The 17,948-nt window shown below is 40.0% G+C and overlaps 1 protein-coding gene across 1 annotated transcript in view; it reads left to right on the top strand.

The window, feature by feature from the left end:
* Nucleotides 1-17,948, top strand: part of si:ch211-186j3.6 (neural-cadherin) — a 266,619-nt gene that overhangs the window by 109,985 nt on the left and 138,686 nt on the right. Inside the window, exons 8-12 of the mRNA XM_018697417.2 lie at nucleotides 5,184-5,356; nucleotides 11,009-11,177; nucleotides 11,949-12,119; nucleotides 14,029-14,201; nucleotides 15,842-16,009. Coding sequence (XP_018552933.1) covers nucleotides 5,184-5,356; nucleotides 11,009-11,177; nucleotides 11,949-12,119; nucleotides 14,029-14,201; nucleotides 15,842-16,009 — 854 coding nt within the window. The remainder of the gene's footprint in view (nucleotides 1-5,183; nucleotides 5,357-11,008; nucleotides 11,178-11,948; nucleotides 12,120-14,028; nucleotides 14,202-15,841; nucleotides 16,010-17,948) is intronic.

Below are 17,948 nucleotides of genomic sequence, written 5' to 3'. Positions count from 1 at the left end.
AAAATATACCTTCACAAATTACAAATCTAAATATAACTGTGATGACTGCTACTATGTCTGTTTCCTCAATCCAAAGAGCACATTGTCAACAGTTTTCATGAAGACTGTTTCATCAATAGAAGGTAGTTTCAGAGAAAAGTGTTCACTGTGAAGTCTGTAGATTATCCTTTCACCTCCATTTTATGGGGATGAAGGCAGAAAACTTCAAATATCTCAAAACTTGGGCAAATAATTTGTTTGGGATGACAGTAGTTTATTGGTCCACCACTTTGGTTCATTTTGGTTTGCTGGATTGCCAGAAAATTTATACAGATTCATGGTCTCCAGAGGATGAAACCTTTGGTGATTCCCTATATTTATCTTTTAGCCTTCTGGAGGCAGTGCATTTACACAGTTAAATATGTCGTCAACTGTTAGATAAATTGGCACAACATATACATCTACTGTATATTTAGCACCTACTGTACCTCTCGCTGTTCATAATAACTCATAAAGATAAAATTAATGCTAATATTAATTGTAGCATTTAAAAAATCTACATTTAAATGGATAGTTAATTTATTTATTTATCTTTTTGTGACCAGTGTTTATGAACCCAAGTCGGTTGCTCTTTCTGTTGCAAACAATTGTTCTAATTTTAGTCTCATTGTACCTCTCTCTCTTTTTTTTTATTATCACAATCTCTCGAAAACCATTCTACAATGCAACGTCTATCAGCCCCAGCCACGCACCATACAATAGCCTATTTAGATGTGGATAATGAGAAATTGGGAGCAAACCATCCAGGCCACTGTGGTCTTAGAGTAAGAGCAAATTGCTTTTTTGTTATTGTAGTAAAGGTGTCCAGGTGGGAAGGTGGGAGGTTTGGCCATAGTACACCCAGCTACTGAAATGGCCAAACTTTACCTAAAAGTCCGCAGCATGGACATGGACCATAATTAAAAGTCTGAGTAACATGAAAGAGCGAGCGGAGTGAATCATATATGCAGACATAATGGACTGTTCCAAAGGACGTTTTAAGCAAGAGTCAGGGTTGAGATGCAAAGAATTATGATGCAGCCTTGAGTGTATGGTTTATCAGAGAGCCATACATCATACAGTAGCTGTGTTGAATAGACTTCCAGTTAAATATGAAAAGGTGACCTGGATCTTTAAAATTTGTTTTGTGAAATGCCATTTTAATCATCAGCATAGTTGGTAAAGGTACAAAAACACACACACACACATACACAATGTGGGAAAATGGAGATACAAGGTTTCCACCCGACAGTGATGGTGTAAAACAAGGGCCAATGAACAGCAGCTAACATTAGCAGTTAGACATATGGAATCCATATATTTAAATGGACCACTGTGTTAAGTAAGCAGCTGCGCTAGTTGGTACTGGGGGATAATCCTCTGTGATATTATGTGATCCTTGAGCTCAGCAGTGGTTTTGGTACCAGGTTTGGCTTGCTTAGTTTTATTTATTTATTTATTTTTATTATTTTATTTGGCCTGTACTAGTCAGTGGCCTGGTGGTTGGGAATATCTGTGATAAAAACTAGTGAAGGCACCAGCTTTGTCTCGCTTAATTATGAAAAACGTTCATTTAGATCATATCCCAATATATTCTTTTTTTTTACTGATTAACCACAATAGAATATGACAGTCATATATTATCCAGTCATATATATTATCCAATCTTCGAACAGCCACCTCAGATTTTAAAAAAGACCAAAAAATAGTCAGGATCTGGATTTGGATCTGTTTAGCCAGGTTCCCTGACCTTCACAGTGTTCTAGCCTGGGTCTGGGAGTAACAAACACAGAAGAAACAAATTGTGATACTGTGGGTTTTAATAATGCTCCAGACTGGATACCCACATAATTAATGTTCAAATTTCCTGTAAGGAATTTCTGGATCCCCTCCTGTGTTACAAGTGGTGAAAATATGCTGTCCTTCACATTTGTTGGAGATTGAAGGTTAAAAAAGAAAGAAAGAAAAAAAAAGTAGTGAATAACATTATTTCAAGATTGTAAACCTTTCTGGGCTCATCCTGAGAATGTCAAAATTTATGCACTCTAGCAGAAAGCATTTAGGAATTATGTTGTGTGTGTCTTCAATATTAAAAGCGTTTGTGTTTCACAGTGGTAAAGAATATCACATTTCTGAGCCAACTGAGCATGTCAACACTGTGCTGTGCACAGAATATTGTGAAAATCGGGTCAACTTTGTCAGACAAACAACTAATATAACTGAAAACAGTGTCAAACTGCATGGATGTGGTTGATTTGCGTTCTATCACAGAAAGGTCCTGAAGCATATTAATTATGTGTATGCAAGAACATCTGCAGAACATCCCTCAGTTTTGTCTGCATACAAAGTTCTGCCTGTCTACAGCAGCGTTTGCTGATTTTAAGTGTTTGTGTGCACCCATGTGCATTTTACTGCATTTACTGTGTAGGTGTGTGTGTGTGCCTGACACAATGTATGTGACACATCTGTCTTCAGGCAAAGCTTCCTCCTCTTGCACCTCTATGGCTGTAAATTGGAATCAGACCCCCCCCCCCATCTATTTTTATATGTTTCCCTCATACACGCACGCACACACACACACACACACACACACACACACACCACACACACACACACACACACACACACACACACACATACACCCTTACCCATGGACAGCAGTGCCAGGGAACCAGCCATTGTGACAAACACCTCGAGGCAGACACCCCCTCAATGGCAATCTTCCATCTCTTGTGCAACAACACACACACACACACACACACACACACACAGTCTCAAAGGCAAACAGAAGGGACATACTGTACATGTGCAGTTCAGGTTGCTTCATCCTCTTTCCTTTGTAAGTCGTTTCCAAAAGCTCCTGTGCAAATCACTTAATGCAATCTTCCATCCAAATGTTTCATGCTGCTGCAGTTGCAATGAACTCAGACAGATGAAAAAACATAAGATAAAATAAATAGATAAAAATAAAAAACCTAAATAAAATTTCAAAAAATCAAAAATCATGCATCTTCTGGCTGGTAATCTGTCTCATCAGTTGCCTTGGTCTGGCAAACAGAGATAGAAGATGAATAGTACATACAAGCACATACATATATCTATGATAAGTGTACATGTGGTTCTAATTCCAGGGTCTCTTGTGAAACAGCAACCAAATGAACACATGACCACGATAGCACCTGCCCCTGGTTGTGAAGATAAGGAGGATGTAATAAGTGTGTCTGCAATTTCAGCACACACACACACACAAAGTAAACAGAGTACCAAAGAGTGAGATGAATACAGAGTGGAGGAGAGTCATTCAAAGCAGAGAGTGGGATGCAGATGAGACGCCTACACCAGACTGAAAAAGAGAGTCAGTAAGAGAAAGAGAGACAGAGGATGAAATGGAATGCCAGAATGACAGCACTAAAAGGGAATAGCAATCAATTTAACTATTCATATGTTGTGTTGCCATAATTAATGAAATCTCTCTCTCAGCTAAAAACTGAAATAAGAAAGTTTGTGTCCACTAGAAACTCCACTCTCTTTCACAGCCACTGTTGAACCTTTGCAACAGCAGAGAGCACGTGAAGGGTAATATTAGTTATTTTCAACCTGGTTCTCACTTTACTCTGGTATCACGTTGATTGTTGTGTTGTCTTAATTTTATAGATTTCACACCTACAGGTTACAGAGGGCGCTGCTTCCACAGCACACTTGTAGAGCTAATTAGTGATCTCAACAGTTGAAGATTGTGTTTTCCACCTTTCTTACTACCTAAAGGGGTCATTTTGGAGTGCTGCCCATACAGTATCTTACTGTAATGTCCATGTTGGCAACCAGGTCTGTTTAAAGTCTTATTAGCAAAGATGACAGAGTCCACTTTGTTTTCAAAGCATTTCCATGAGTTCGTTGAAGTACCATAAACAGAATATGACACATTCGCACTACAATGATCAAAAGTATCTTTTTCCCTGTAAAATAATAAAAGGTCCTAATAGCATTACAATATCTGAATCCAGCTCCCCCTAGTAATTCGTTTTTATTATCAAAACACTTTCTTACCACATATAGTTGTGGTTGGTAAAATCATTAGGTAGACTCATGATCGCAAGCCTGAGTGGCATGTCGGCTTGCTTTCACCTCTTTTACACTGATAAGCTGCTACACTGCAAAACATCAACACTCTCTACTTAGTAAGTAGATAGCTATCTCACCTTAAATTGTCTCACAAGCTCTATGATTAAGCAAGTACAGTCATAAAGCTAAATGCTAACTTTTGTTGACATGTTACTTAAAAATCTCTCTGAGGTTCTGTTTTAATGAACTACAGGGACTTTGGGATCAGTTTGCCTGAAGGAATTAACTCATGGCTTCTTTGCTATTCAGAAAATGACTTCATTACTCTATTCACTTGATACTTGAAGTAGTTTTTGTAGACTGCCTTTAAGTTTTATGATAAAATAAGCATACGTGACTAAGGTTAAGGTATCTCTACCCACCTTTTCCTCCATTTATAGTCAGACACTGTTTGTGTTCAAGTGCTTAGCGAACAGACTTGTTGACTAAACAGTTGAAATTAGGGACATTAAAACACCTGTACTTTCACTGGCTCTCTATTTTTGTTTTTTGCTAAAGCAGTTGGTTTTCGCTTTTTTTTGCCTGTAAGCTTAGCTTTGATAAGCTGTTCTAGCCTATGTGAGGTATGAGCTACACCAAATGTAAAACCTGTGCCATTGAGGTCAACTCAGAATTTAAGGCACACAGTTAAATTGACTAATGTAAATATTATTTGGATTTTGTTAAAATCTAAAAAGGATTGAAGCTAAACTTTTAAATCTTAAACAAGCTGTGTCAACAAGTTGTCATCACCATTATTTTGACAGCTCTCACTCATGCAGATAATATGGCTTACCCTTAAAGAACAAAAATTGTGTCTGTGAACAGACCACTGACACATGAGCCACAAGGCGCTGGAAACATACCATTACAAGTGACAGATGCTTTTGTACACACACACACTGAGACCGATTCTGGTTTTAGTGCACTGCTGAAGGACACCCTCAGATAGTTTCTTTTCATCTCAAACATAAAGGTTGAACATAAAGATGAAAAAGTTACTGCTATATCAACAGAGGCTGATGGAGCGTGTTTACCACTGTCATCTTTATGTTTGGTCGTAGGTTTGATCCGTTTGCGCTCCAGCCCACCTCCTCGCCTCCAGGGTGTTGAATATGTCCTCAATGTTACAGCGACGGATGACAATGCCTCAGGCGGACCTCAGGCTTTGTCATCCACGGCCCAGGTCATAGTGGGAGTGGACGACGTGAATAACAACAAGCCTGTCTTTGAGAAGGTAAGATTAGCAATCATTAAACCTTATTTAGTCTTGCTTGTTATCTGCTTGGGTTTGAAAGGGTGTTAGATAATAATCTGCTCCCCTGTTCTTCTCGCTCTTCTCCTTAAAATATCTCAGTGACTTCTCACTATATCCTTTTCTTTACTAGTTCTTTTTCTCTGCCTCTGTCTATCCTGCATCACTCCTCCATCTCCCTCTCCTTGTCTTTCTATCTCCTCTTTTTATTAGTCTCTATCTCTCCTCTCTGGAGGAGCGATTAGCCGGCTTGACCCTCATCTCTTTTCTCTCATCTCTCTCCTACATCATCTGGTCTTTTAATTAAAGCTTTGAGGGATGTGGGAGAAATCCCGACCGACCCGCTCTAAAAGTGCTATGTCTCCAACTGCTTTTTTCTACCCATGTCTCAGTTTTAAATGAGGTGACTTTTCAAGCCCCCCCGAGGTATCGTGAGCCAAGATTAGGAGCACAGGCTTGCTGAGTAAACCTCACTCACTCTCTCCTGGGGGAGAGTGAGCGCCAAGTGTTTCCCTTTTGGCTTCACCTCTTAGCGGGAAGAAACAGAGGGACGGGCGACAAGATGAGAGCCAAGAGGAAAGAGAGGAGAAGAGAGGGATTCCTGGTCCACTGTGTTTCATGTACCCTGTATACTCAATTGTCTCTCTCAGGAATCTCCTGCTGGCATCATACCACAAGTCTACAATTCATTCTTCTCACCCTGCTGGTGGGACGCTGCTGGCAATGGACAAACAAGCCTCTGACCCCCACCACTCGCCATGCTGCTTCTTAGTCAAAGATAGAATTTAAAAAATGAAAAGACCAATAACTGAAGATAAAAGAAAAAAAAAAACAAGAAATGAAGCAAATAAAAATTTATGAACCAAGAAAAACATGACAGTAGCGAGAAGAGAAAACACAAGACAAACACAGCTGTTAATTTGTGCGTCTTTGGTTGAAGACTGGAAAGAAAACTGAGGGGAAAAAAGAGAAAAGAAAGAAGTCCTGGTACAGAAAAGTAAGAGGCTCTGTTTGTTTCTCAGTTAGTAAAGACATCCAAGGTTAGTCGATGTTTCCTCTGTCGCTGGCAGCCAGCAGCGGGACACTGAAGCAGAAAGGCCCTTTTATCTTGTTTTGATGCCCAATCTTATAACACACTGTAGCCTCTCTGGAACTCAGTGCTGGATCAGTGGACCAAGACAGAGGGACCAAGAGACACACACAGAGAGGTGGATTTACAGAAAGGCAAGATCTATCGGATATAGCCAGAGCCTGCATTTCCCAATAGCATAAATATAACTACAGACACAGGCACTGACTACATCTGTTTATTAACCTTCAAAATTCATGTGACCCTCTCTCATACGGGAGTGTAGTCAACATGACATGCAATTATTAGCTGTGTAACCACTTTTCTATATACCTGCTTAAAGTGTCCAAGGATACGTCAACATAGGTTTGTGACAGGAACATGAACAAGCTTAATTTGGTAACCTGGGAAACCAAGCAAATCTAGGTCATGGTGGATTGGGAAAAAGCAAACTGCAAATGTAGCTGAATGAAAGGAAAAAAAAAGAGAGAAAAATTGTCCAATCAGAAAGCGCGCCCTCTCCCTCACCACTAATCACAGTGAGCACTAGCCAGCTAACATTAGCTCATTTTGAAGTTATCAAGTGCACGTTGCTGTGTGACTCTGAGCCATTATGTTACATCTGATAAGTGAAAAACTCACAGATCAACATTAGCTGGCTAACTAGTGTATATCACACTAACTTGTTGCCATATATCTAGTGTGTGCTTGAAGTTAGCCAACTGAATCTAACTATGTTAGCGCAGTACATCAACCTTAGCTAAGTTAGCACCCTCCTTAATTCAGCCATACAGTTAGCTTCTCCCTTATGTAGTCTTCTTGGTAAATGATAGCTAGCATAAATGTTAATATGTTTGTGTCAACCTAAGATATGTTGTACCAATTTTCATTTTAGTTGTGATGTGGCATGTTTTTGTAACGTTATCTTTAACTGAATACATTAACCAGAGACTAGGCTATTCTGTACCTATTGGACATACAGTGTAATTGTAGTTTCTCACAAGCTATCACTTAGGTCTATCTGTGTATGTGTGTGTGTGTGTGTGTGTGTGTGTGTGTATGTATGTGTGTCCATGGGTTGTGATTTGCCTCCCTGAATAAAGTTGTAACTGTGAGGTCCTCTTATGGGAGAATGAACTGTTGTTTAGGCTGCTGCTGGTGGGTGAGGCTCAGTGTTGTCTCAAGCTTTATGTGAATCCCATAACATCTGTGGATTTAACTGCAGCTGTACATAATGTGCACGCTGCATTGCTCGAAATGTCAAGGTTTCATTATATTTAAAAATACATACCAAGGGCTCAGTTGTGCCTGGATGTGAATGTATAGTATACACGTGTTGGTGGTTGTGCTGGGTTGTGCGCATGCTCTCATATAGGAGTTTATTCACACACATTCTTGTATTTGTAGCAGCAAAAAATACCCAGGCTGGACATTCATAACATGCTGTGTAGGGAAAAAAAGGGGGCAGAACAGGACAGTGCATATCTCACTACCTGTATTACTGTACTTTTTGAAAACAAAACCAAAATGCAGGAACAACATGAACAAAAATAGCCATCCACTAAACCTGCTATGGAGTGGGTACTGAATTCAACACTTGCTTGTCACTACATCCCTGATCTCATCCACACATGCACCCACTCACCCACTCTCACACACTGCTTACCTAGGGCTGTGGTGGCAGCAGGCTAGAGAAGGAAGCCAAGCCACATCTTTCAGCTCCTCCTGAGGGAACCCAAGGCATTCCCAAGCCAGATTGGACACCTCTCCAGCATGGTTTGAATCTCAGCAACCTTTTAACTTCATAGCACCACAGCAGTCTTTGGCCTCGTGTTACCTTGATCCCAATGAGTTCTATGCACTGGGGCCCTTCAAATGCAGGTTCTTCTTTGGCATTACAGTCTGGGACAATGCCCACATTGTATGGCTGACTGGGCCACCTATCAACCTCACATTTCATCTTACCTCCACTTGTGTGCAAAATCTTCGAACCCCAAAGAATTACCATAGTGTCAGACTTGCAAGTGCTAACTGTTGTCCCAACTGCTTTTTATGGTTAAACTTATTTTTATGTTGTTTGGTATGTGATGTCTCATCTACACAGAGTTTGTGACACATAGCTCTCATTTTTGCTCTTCTCGCTAATTGCATGGCTGAAAGCATGTACGCAAACCTATTTATTTTCACTGAGGTCCCTCCATAATCTATTAAACGCACAAAGCCAAATGTGAAGAACTGGAGGCAAAAGGTGCTCTCTGGTGTCTAGAGATGGCGTGGTTGAAAGAATGAAAAAAGGTAAAGAAGTTCTGCATAATAGAAAAATGGAGGACAGAAGAAAAAAACTGCAAGAATGAGAGGAGGCAGGAAGTAAGAGAATATGAGAAGATTTTAAAAAAAAAAAGTTCCCTTGTCATTAATTAGATGTCAGAGGAAAGCGTCAACCAGCTGTACTGAGGGATTCCTTCCCCTTTGTGTCTGTGGCACATCAGCATCAACGCTCCAGTGAGACAGGGGAAAAAAAGATAAAGATGGAGACAGAGCAAGAGAGAAAACTGAGAGACCGGAGAGAGGAGAATGGGGGTAGAGAGTGTATAGAGAGAGACTGAAACACAGGCATGGTTCAAATGAGGATAATAAAGCTCTTTACGTGTCTGAAAAGTTCAGTGATTGACAAAAGCTTTGAGAACCTACACATGCAGCAGGTACCTTGTATCACACCAAGAACTTAAAGCAGTGAGTAAATCTCTGTGATGACTCCAAAAATTCATGTGGTGTTAAATGGAAATTAAGCTTAATTGTTTTAGAGTTCAATTTTAAAATGTTAAACTCCCCAGGGATATATCACACCTTTGTTAGAAAAAATTTAAACACAAGATGGCAGATAATTCATCAGAAAACATTGTTGCCATTATCCTTTCATATTCATTAAATTACGTGGTACATTTTTATTACAGAATAACATTCGTACTAAAAGTACATATCCTTTGAGTTCTGTGTCTGTGAATGGTAAAACCCCCGGTAAAAACCTTCTGAACAATGAAGGACACTGAAGGAATCCCGCAATAAAAAACAAGTTGAGCATGTAGGAACAAGCTACGCTAACGTTAGCGGCAGCTCAGCTAACAGCCGTCAGCCCCTCACTGACGTCCTGTGTGCGCTGAAGAGCGCCAGATTTTTAACATGACACTATTTAGTGTTTTTTCCAGTTTTAATTATCAGGTGTGTTTGTTTTGGAGCAGTTGAAACCACAAAAAAATAAAAAACCTCATGAATGATGAACACAGAAGGAATCTTAATCTACATTCATGACACCCCCACCCCACCCCAAGCTGACTACCTCTGTAACCCAGCTGGACATTGTATGCACTTGTGGAGAACCCTGTATGCAGCTGAAATTTAAGCTGGCAAGAGTTATAGTACTGTGATAAGAACATTTCAAGGTTAGACTCAGAGTATTTAGCAAGGCCAGTTGATGGTGATAGTTATGTGGCAGTGGTAATATTTGGAGAAAAGTTTAATTTCAGCACATATGGCAATCTTTAGTAAGCAAGTAAACACTGGCACATTAATGCCCTTCCACTGGCTTTTCCACATGTAAAAGGAATAGATATCAGCTAGAATTCCTAATAAATCCCAGGATTTAAATTCAACAGAATTTGTCTCTAATGGAGACTGTAACTGCTCCCAAAGATTTTCCTCTGGCAGAGATAATTCACGCTTCGACTGGTGTTCATCTCTTCTTTTAGCCACCACAGTGAAAGACCGAAACAAAGTAAACATCCCATCCCAAGTCCAATTAGCAGTTGGCCATGTGGCCACAGTATGCTGCTTATTCAAGGTTATTCACATATTTACCAACTGGGGTTGCTATCAGCCAAGAAACTAAGTCACACTCGCAAAATTTGTTTTCACAATGCAACAAATCAACATCTGTACAGCAAACACTTATATTGTATGTGTAAATATTAATGTGTTGCATTATTATTATTTTTTTTAATTACACATATGTACGCTATTCATATACAGTACAAACATAACATCACAACCAGGTACAGATATTTGCTAAAGGCTCTCTGTGAAGTGTTGGCCCCATTTCCAATAAATACGACACATTTTGGACAGCACTAAACACACTGGGTACCAGAAGATCAACAGATTTTATGTTTACCAAAGTGCTGGAGCTACAGTGAGCACATCACAAAGCAGCCACTGAGCACCTTTGCCCAATACGTGCTGGGACAGCCTCCAAGACCCCTGAACCCATAACACCATCTACCATGAACAGGATAAGCGAATGTAGAAAATAAATGGATGGAAACGGTGGACCCAGGCTACCCACCTTCTTGCTGCATTCACTTACTACTTTGAGTCCATGTTACACTTTTTGTCCCACCAGTAACTAATCTTCACTGTCCTTTCAAAATAAATAACATTCTACCTCCCACGCAGTCTCGCTTACTGTTTCGATAGAATGGAGTATTGATCTAAGTTTCTCCATACTTACATTGCCATGATCTTCTCCTCCTCCCACCTGTCTTCTCTGCCTGCCGTCTCATTCTCCTCAGTGTCAGCAGTACAGAGAGAGCACGTCGGTCCTGGAGAACCAGCCAGCGGGGACGTTCGTTCTGCAGGTTCATGCTGTGGATGCCGATGAGGGCTCCAATGGAAGGGTCACATACGGCTTCATGCACAAAGACTCCACTGTGCCCGCATTCAGTATACACCCTGACACTGGTACTGAAACACACACAGACTCACTTTTTGCTGAACAACCATACAAATACATAAGAGTGCACGCACTTTTAACCGAGTGGGAAGTCTTACATAGACCTTCATCATATGTATCATGATTAACACAGTGCAACAAGGCATGCAGGGTGTCTACAAGTTTATAAGTTTACAATTTAAGGCTGAGATGTAGATCCAGACAGAGTGAAATATACATGTTTTGCAATTAAAATAAAGGATCATAATTCAAAGTATACTGGCTAGTTATATGATAACTTGTATACTAAGCATCCAAAGATTTCATGGTTTCATTTGAGTAGCTTGGCCAGCCAGAAACTCTACAGAATTTTGCTCCTCTTTAAAGGTTTTTGGAAGCATATTTCAGCCCAACTCAAAGTATGAGACAGGTTTCTTTCCCATGTGTTTGCAAGTGTAGAAAATGTTACTAGGTCATGTCGAAGTCTTAGATATAATGCCAAATAACATAACCTTTCACTTTATTTTTAACGGAGTAGGAAATATTGTAGATATTATCACTAAAATCATTTCTAAAAAAATAATGAAGAGCTTTGGATTTAATGATAACTACTTTTGAAAAACTCAAATTTCCTTTCCTATTCTTCTCCTCATCTGCTCAACTGTCTTTAAAGTTTAGCCTCAAGGCAAACAGAGGAAATCATTTTAGTGTTAAATTGCAAATGCTCAGGGGACATGAGACCAAGCAGCGTTTGATCTGATTTAGCTGTCACATCATCCTTGTTATCTCTGTGTCTCTAGGAGTAATTGTGACAGCCAGGAAATTTGACCGCGAACGCCAGCGGGAGTATGCGGTGACAGTGACCGCCACTGACCAGGCAGCTGACCCACTGATTGGCATTTGTCAGCTCAACATCCTCATCCTGGACCAGAACGACAACAGTCCCAAGTTTGAGAACATTCGATATGAGTGTAAGTAGCATGGATGGAAAGAATACTGGAAAACTGTACTCAAGCAAAAGTGAAATTACAAATTCACTGTAAGCAAGTCAATTAAAATATACCATGGTGATGTTATATGATGATAATAATAATGATATGTGATTCCCACCATTCCCAGGTGAGAACAGCACTGAAAGCAACCAATAAATGCCAGTCAGGCAATTTTCAGCCTGTGTGTATACTGTACTGTTGGCAGTTTATTAGGTACATTTAGCTACAACTAATACAGTCTAAAAAAGTCCCCCAATAAATCCTCCTTCATGACGATATGGCATTTATCCTACTTTCACTGATGTAAATGGAGACAGTGTCCATAGACTCTATGTAGTTATGTTAAGCTGCATAAATCAAATAACTTGCCTGATGTCTTGAATTAACAGCAGAATAAAGAGACAGAACATGCCTAGATGTATAAAAAAACACCACAGCAGTCGTAGCTGACAAACACAGACAAAACAGTATGTTGCTAGGTAACGCAGTAGTTGCTGATGCTCTCTTCTGTAGGGTGAGTCAGTCATTTGTTGCACTCACCTGTCTGAACATCACTCTGTGAGTCTTGAGCACCACTAAGTCTTCCACAGTCTCGATGCAAAATACAGCCAGTGCCCTCTCCGCCCCTCTGGTCTCACTGTGCAGTTTTCAAACATTTAGCTGAGTGAGCTCTGCGCTCACAACAGGGACGATCAAAAACAGCACGCAGGTGGCACTCAAGTCACTGACGGTTGAAGTGAACAGAGAAGTCATAGCTGAAGGATCCACCCTAAGTATATTAGCGGTTTAGAGTGAACAAGAATAAATATATCTTAAAATGTACGCCCCTGGTGATATTAGTAGAAATGAAGTCAGAAGTACGGTGGCTGAGAGGGCTCAAACCACTGCAACTTACAGTACGAGAACTCCTAGAAATACTGTTTATATACAGCTAAACTGCAACAGCAAATGCATTTTGTTGGAAACATAATGGCCAGTTGGATTAAGTTTTTCGTATCTCTTTGAATGAATCAAGAACTACATTCATTATTGACAACGGAGCCCACAGGAGGCGGCTGTTGTGGATGGAAAGAATACAAAGTACACAACTGTCACATGAGAGACAGGAGTACTGTGGTTTAGGAAACCAAAGCACTTTGGTTTGGGAAGGTTTGTGGTTATGGTTAAATGTAGATGAACACATTGTCACTGAAAGTCACAGTGTGAACTTTTTTCTGTATTAAACCAGAGCAGAATCTTTCTCTAAACCAAGTGCTGTGAGAGCCTAAGCATAACTATAAAAATGCATGTTGCTAAATGGGCATTGTACTGGAAGTTTGGATATGTTGGTGGAAAGCAAACAAGTTGTCTGAGGACATTTTACTGATATGTTCAGTATTGATTTATTAACAACTTGCCAAATGTATAAATTAACAAAATCCTCATTATGTCAGTAGAAAAACATAATCATGTTGCTTCTACAAAATGTACTTGTTGACTATTAACTAAATTTGATGAATGCAGACATGAGCGGAAGGTGTTTAAGTAACATGCATGATTCCAGTATTACAGGAGATACTGGCTGTGCCTAATGTTAGCAATTAACGGATTATGAGTATGTTCATCAGGTTTTAGTGTTCTGTAACAAATTTCCGTTTTGTTCTGCATGACTTGGAGTGTGTCTGTATTTTCTTGTTTTTATTTTTTATATTTTTCTCTAGTTGCAGTTCACTTCTTTATGGAGCAAATGTTGTCAAATGTCTAATTATGTTGTGTTTTTATTTGTTTGCAGCATTTCATTCTAAACATGACACTTGAAGTGTATTGACAAACACAAAAGACAACAAATTAAGGCCTCACTGAACCAGTGACTCATAAACCACACCTCTACATTCCTCCTCTCCCGTAGACTTCCTTCGTGAGGATACCATGATTGGGACTAGTTTCTTGCGAGTGGCAGCTCATGATGATGACTTTGGTACCAATGCAGCCATCACGTACTCTATGTCCAGCGAACAGCCGGAGTACCTCAGAGTCAACCCCCTGACAGGCTGGGTGTATGTCAACCAGCCCATCTCTCAGGTACACACACACACACACATACACACACACTGTATACAAACAGATAATATCAAACAACAATTTTATATTGTACGGTTTGCCATGTATGTAGGAGCTTCTGTTGTGTTTCCGTCACTGCAGATATGTATAGCAGTGGTGTGAAAAACTTATGCAATCCTCAATCTGTTTTGTTTTTTGTTTTTTCTCAGCAAAGATTATTGCATGTCTTTGGGGCTAATCAAGCTTTATGGGACCTCTCCAAATGGCACAAAAACACTTAAAGGAAATTATGTAATTTCATATTTCCTCGCAAGAGCTCAGGAGAGGCTAGCAATGAACTTCAGACTGCAACTAAAACAACATGCTCCTTCTTCCAGTACATGGCCAGAAAAGCAAGTATATTTGCATTCGAGCACTTTATTGCCAACAGAGAGGGGGCAGAAGTCCAGTGGCTGGTAGCAGACAGTCATCCTGAATATGTGATAATGTCTTCACTGAAGCCTTTTCTTTGGCATCGGGAGAAATAACATTGCTGATTTTTTCCTCGCTTCACTGCCTCTAACCCCTTGCTTCACTACCACCGAGAAAAACAATCTTGGTGGGAACATGAACAAGCAATAGAGGAAATTGCCACGTAGTGTGCACAAAACAAGTCTGTGCCTTAGATGAGTGCCACAGCGATAAAAGTCCAAAAAGCAACAACTCACCATCTTCCAGTGCCGAGAGGAATACATGTCTGTATCCTCAGCACCTTGCATCTTAGACTAACACCTGGCACCGTGCCAGTATTTTTGCCTGAGAGAATGGTTCACTGGAACATATCCATGTTTGAAGATACAGAACTTTTCCACTAATGAGGACAACCGCATAAAGTATGATACAGATGCAGGCACTGCCTACATGTTCATTTTAGCCTTTGCAAATGTGACAATCTCATATGTCTTTATTTCTAAGAGCAAAAATGTAAATTTAGAACAGTTTTTACTACAATGATAATAATAATAATAATAAATAAAATCACTAACTTTGCACACAGTCAAGTGCAGCATCAAATAAATGAAATAATAAAAATCTGAAAATTAATCTTGTGAAAAAACGGCTCTATGAAAAGCAATCTTTCACTCACACTTGAAACTAAAAGGGCAGAATGTGGAAATAACCTTCATAATGTGGTGCATAAAGCAAAAGGCCCTGAACAAAGCTGAAAAAAGTGAGAGCCCGTGTCAGTTTGCTTTTGTAGTGCAACATATGTCAAATAACTCGTACTGGTGGTATGAACTCTTGGTTAAATTCTTTTCTTTGGCAACTAAAACAGACATAGATTTCCTCTGATTACAGCGGCTAAAGCTAATTGTTTTTGTAAGGGTTACTAAACTCAGCTGCTCCACAGTGGTCTATGCCCTTCAATCAATACGATTATCTTTAAGTATGTTTGTTTTTATGTGAACGCAGCCTTCAGTCAATTTCCTCCTGCACAGAAGTGTGGAAAATGGATTGCTCGCTAAAATCTGTGTGATCTAGATTAACGGTGTTTATCAGCCTTTATGGAAGCTGTAATTATCACCGCGCCACACTAATTGGCAACTTAAGAACACACCATCAAGTGATCTTCTCTCCTCTCCTTTCCTCTTCTCTTCATCTGGGTGGACTCTCTGCCACAGAGGACCTATATCACCAGGGAAATCGTGGCTACAGACGGGGGGAACAGGAGCAGTTCGGTGGAGCTGGCCGTCACCATCACCAATGTGAAGAATCAGCCTCCGCAGTGGGAGAAGGACAGCTACAGCGTGGTCATACCGGAAAACACTGTCCGAGACACACCCATTGTGGTACGCTGGGCTGGGGGTGTGGTGGTTGGCAGACGCAGGAGGAAGATGCACAAACACTGAAGGATATATTTCTTACATTTTTCAATCAATATAAGATTAGGCGAGAAATATTTATTTATATACTGTGACACCTCACTAACAAGGAGGTGGTGACCTAAAGGGCAGATAAACAGGCTTATGGCTGAGAGGTCGCTGGGTCAATCCTCAGAGCAACATGAGAAAAATCTCAGTGACACACTGAACCGCAGCAAGGCCCTTAACTTAACCAACTGCAAAATGAGAGCTCGGCTGTCTGTGAAAAGTCCCTGAATGAATAAAGGTTAAAAGAGGAGGCAATTTAAAGTGCTCGTCCTCCACCTTGAATGAAGGCACAAGAATTGAGCCACTGGCTGCATTTGGAAAAGTTAGTGCAGCTCAGTTCAAGGTACAGAAGAATTGACAGTGGTGCAGGTCCGTTGCGATATGCCAAACATTTATTTTGCAGTAATATCATTTAACAAGGAGGAGAAAATGACAACGGATACATACACCAAAAATAAATTGCCTGCCAACTGAACAAGAAGTTTATATCTATATTAATTCAACATAAAAATAACAATGGTAAACATCTTCATGTACAGCTAAAACTCTATGATACTGTAAAATCCCTGGATGAATATCAAATATTGACCACAAAAAAAAAAATCCTGTATTCACTTAAGACAGGAGGACAACAATCAGTTTAGTGTAACATTCAAAAGCACCCCTAACTCCAACTTCATCCTTTGTCAGTTCACATTCAGATGTATCCTGTCATTGGATTTGATTTGATTATTTGTAGCCACTGCCTTTTTCTTGCCGCTAACTGATTGACAGTATTTCCTACGGATCTCTTGAAAGCAATTAAATCCATTAAAGTTGCTGATGAATACTATTAACCAAAAGATGGGAATGAAAAGACAGAGGAGAGTACTTTACATGAGAATGCGTCTGTGTTTAATTGTGTTTGCGAGAGATGCTGATAAAGGGAGGGAGCAAGAGAGAGAGTGTGGTCCCCACAGTACAATGTATTAATCGAGATGGCAGTTCAGTGTTGATTTGACTGTTATGCAAAGATGCAATGACTCTCAGCGGGTTGTAATAGCTCTGCCGTGGAAATTTGCGGTTTTTATGGCCCAAATCGGCTCATACAGTAGTCAGGCATGTTTGCCAGTTCTGCATGCTTAATAGGGTGTCTCATTATTGCAGCTGCTGTGCTCTAGAGGTTGAATGGATACAGCTAGGTCACCCATAGGAAAGCCGCATCACGTCCGAGATGGCATTTTTGATTTTAATTGGGGTGTGTGTGGCACCAGCTTTGAGTAGCCTCTGCTTAATTAGTTTAGGGAGAATGCATGATGAAGAGCAGACTCTGTTTCCCTTTGATCCCAAAAGATTTCAGCAGGTTGTTGTCTAGTCTAACAGACTCACTGCCTTAATATTTTAGGGTTCATTATTATGGGCTATAAAACACTTTTTCCATTGGATCATCTGTCATGATTTAGAATGCACACCTCCAGTGAAGCTCAGCAGCAGCCGTCCCCGTCCCTGTCCCTGTCCGGAGGATCACTGCTAGCATTCAGCATTTTTCCAGCTCTTGAAGTTGTTAATTGGAAACATGCAAAGTTTCTTTCAAATGCAAATAAATGTCATTTTTCAGGATCAGTTATACTACAAAGTGATCACGGGTGACTAAATTTATGCTAAAAGAGAGGGAATGACGGTTACATAATGAGATAATTAACTGCCCATGTTTACATGCTGATAAAGGGAGGGAGCAAGAGAGAGGACAAACCTATCTTTTGGGTGAAAATCCTTTTTTTTTTTCAGTTATCGGATAAAATGACAAAGAGGACACTTCCCAGAAAGTCATTTTCATTTGTTGTATTATTTTACATCATGTGACTACAACTACAACAAT

Source organism: Lates calcarifer, linkage group LG2 (assembly GCF_001640805.2).
Source record: "Lates calcarifer isolate ASB-BC8 linkage group LG2, TLL_Latcal_v3, whole genome shotgun sequence".
NCBI classification, from domain to species: Eukaryota; Metazoa; Chordata; class Actinopteri; family Centropomidae; genus Lates; species Lates calcarifer.
The sequence above is the reverse complement of the archived record's forward strand: the minus strand, read 5'-3'. Positions and strand labels throughout refer to the sequence as shown.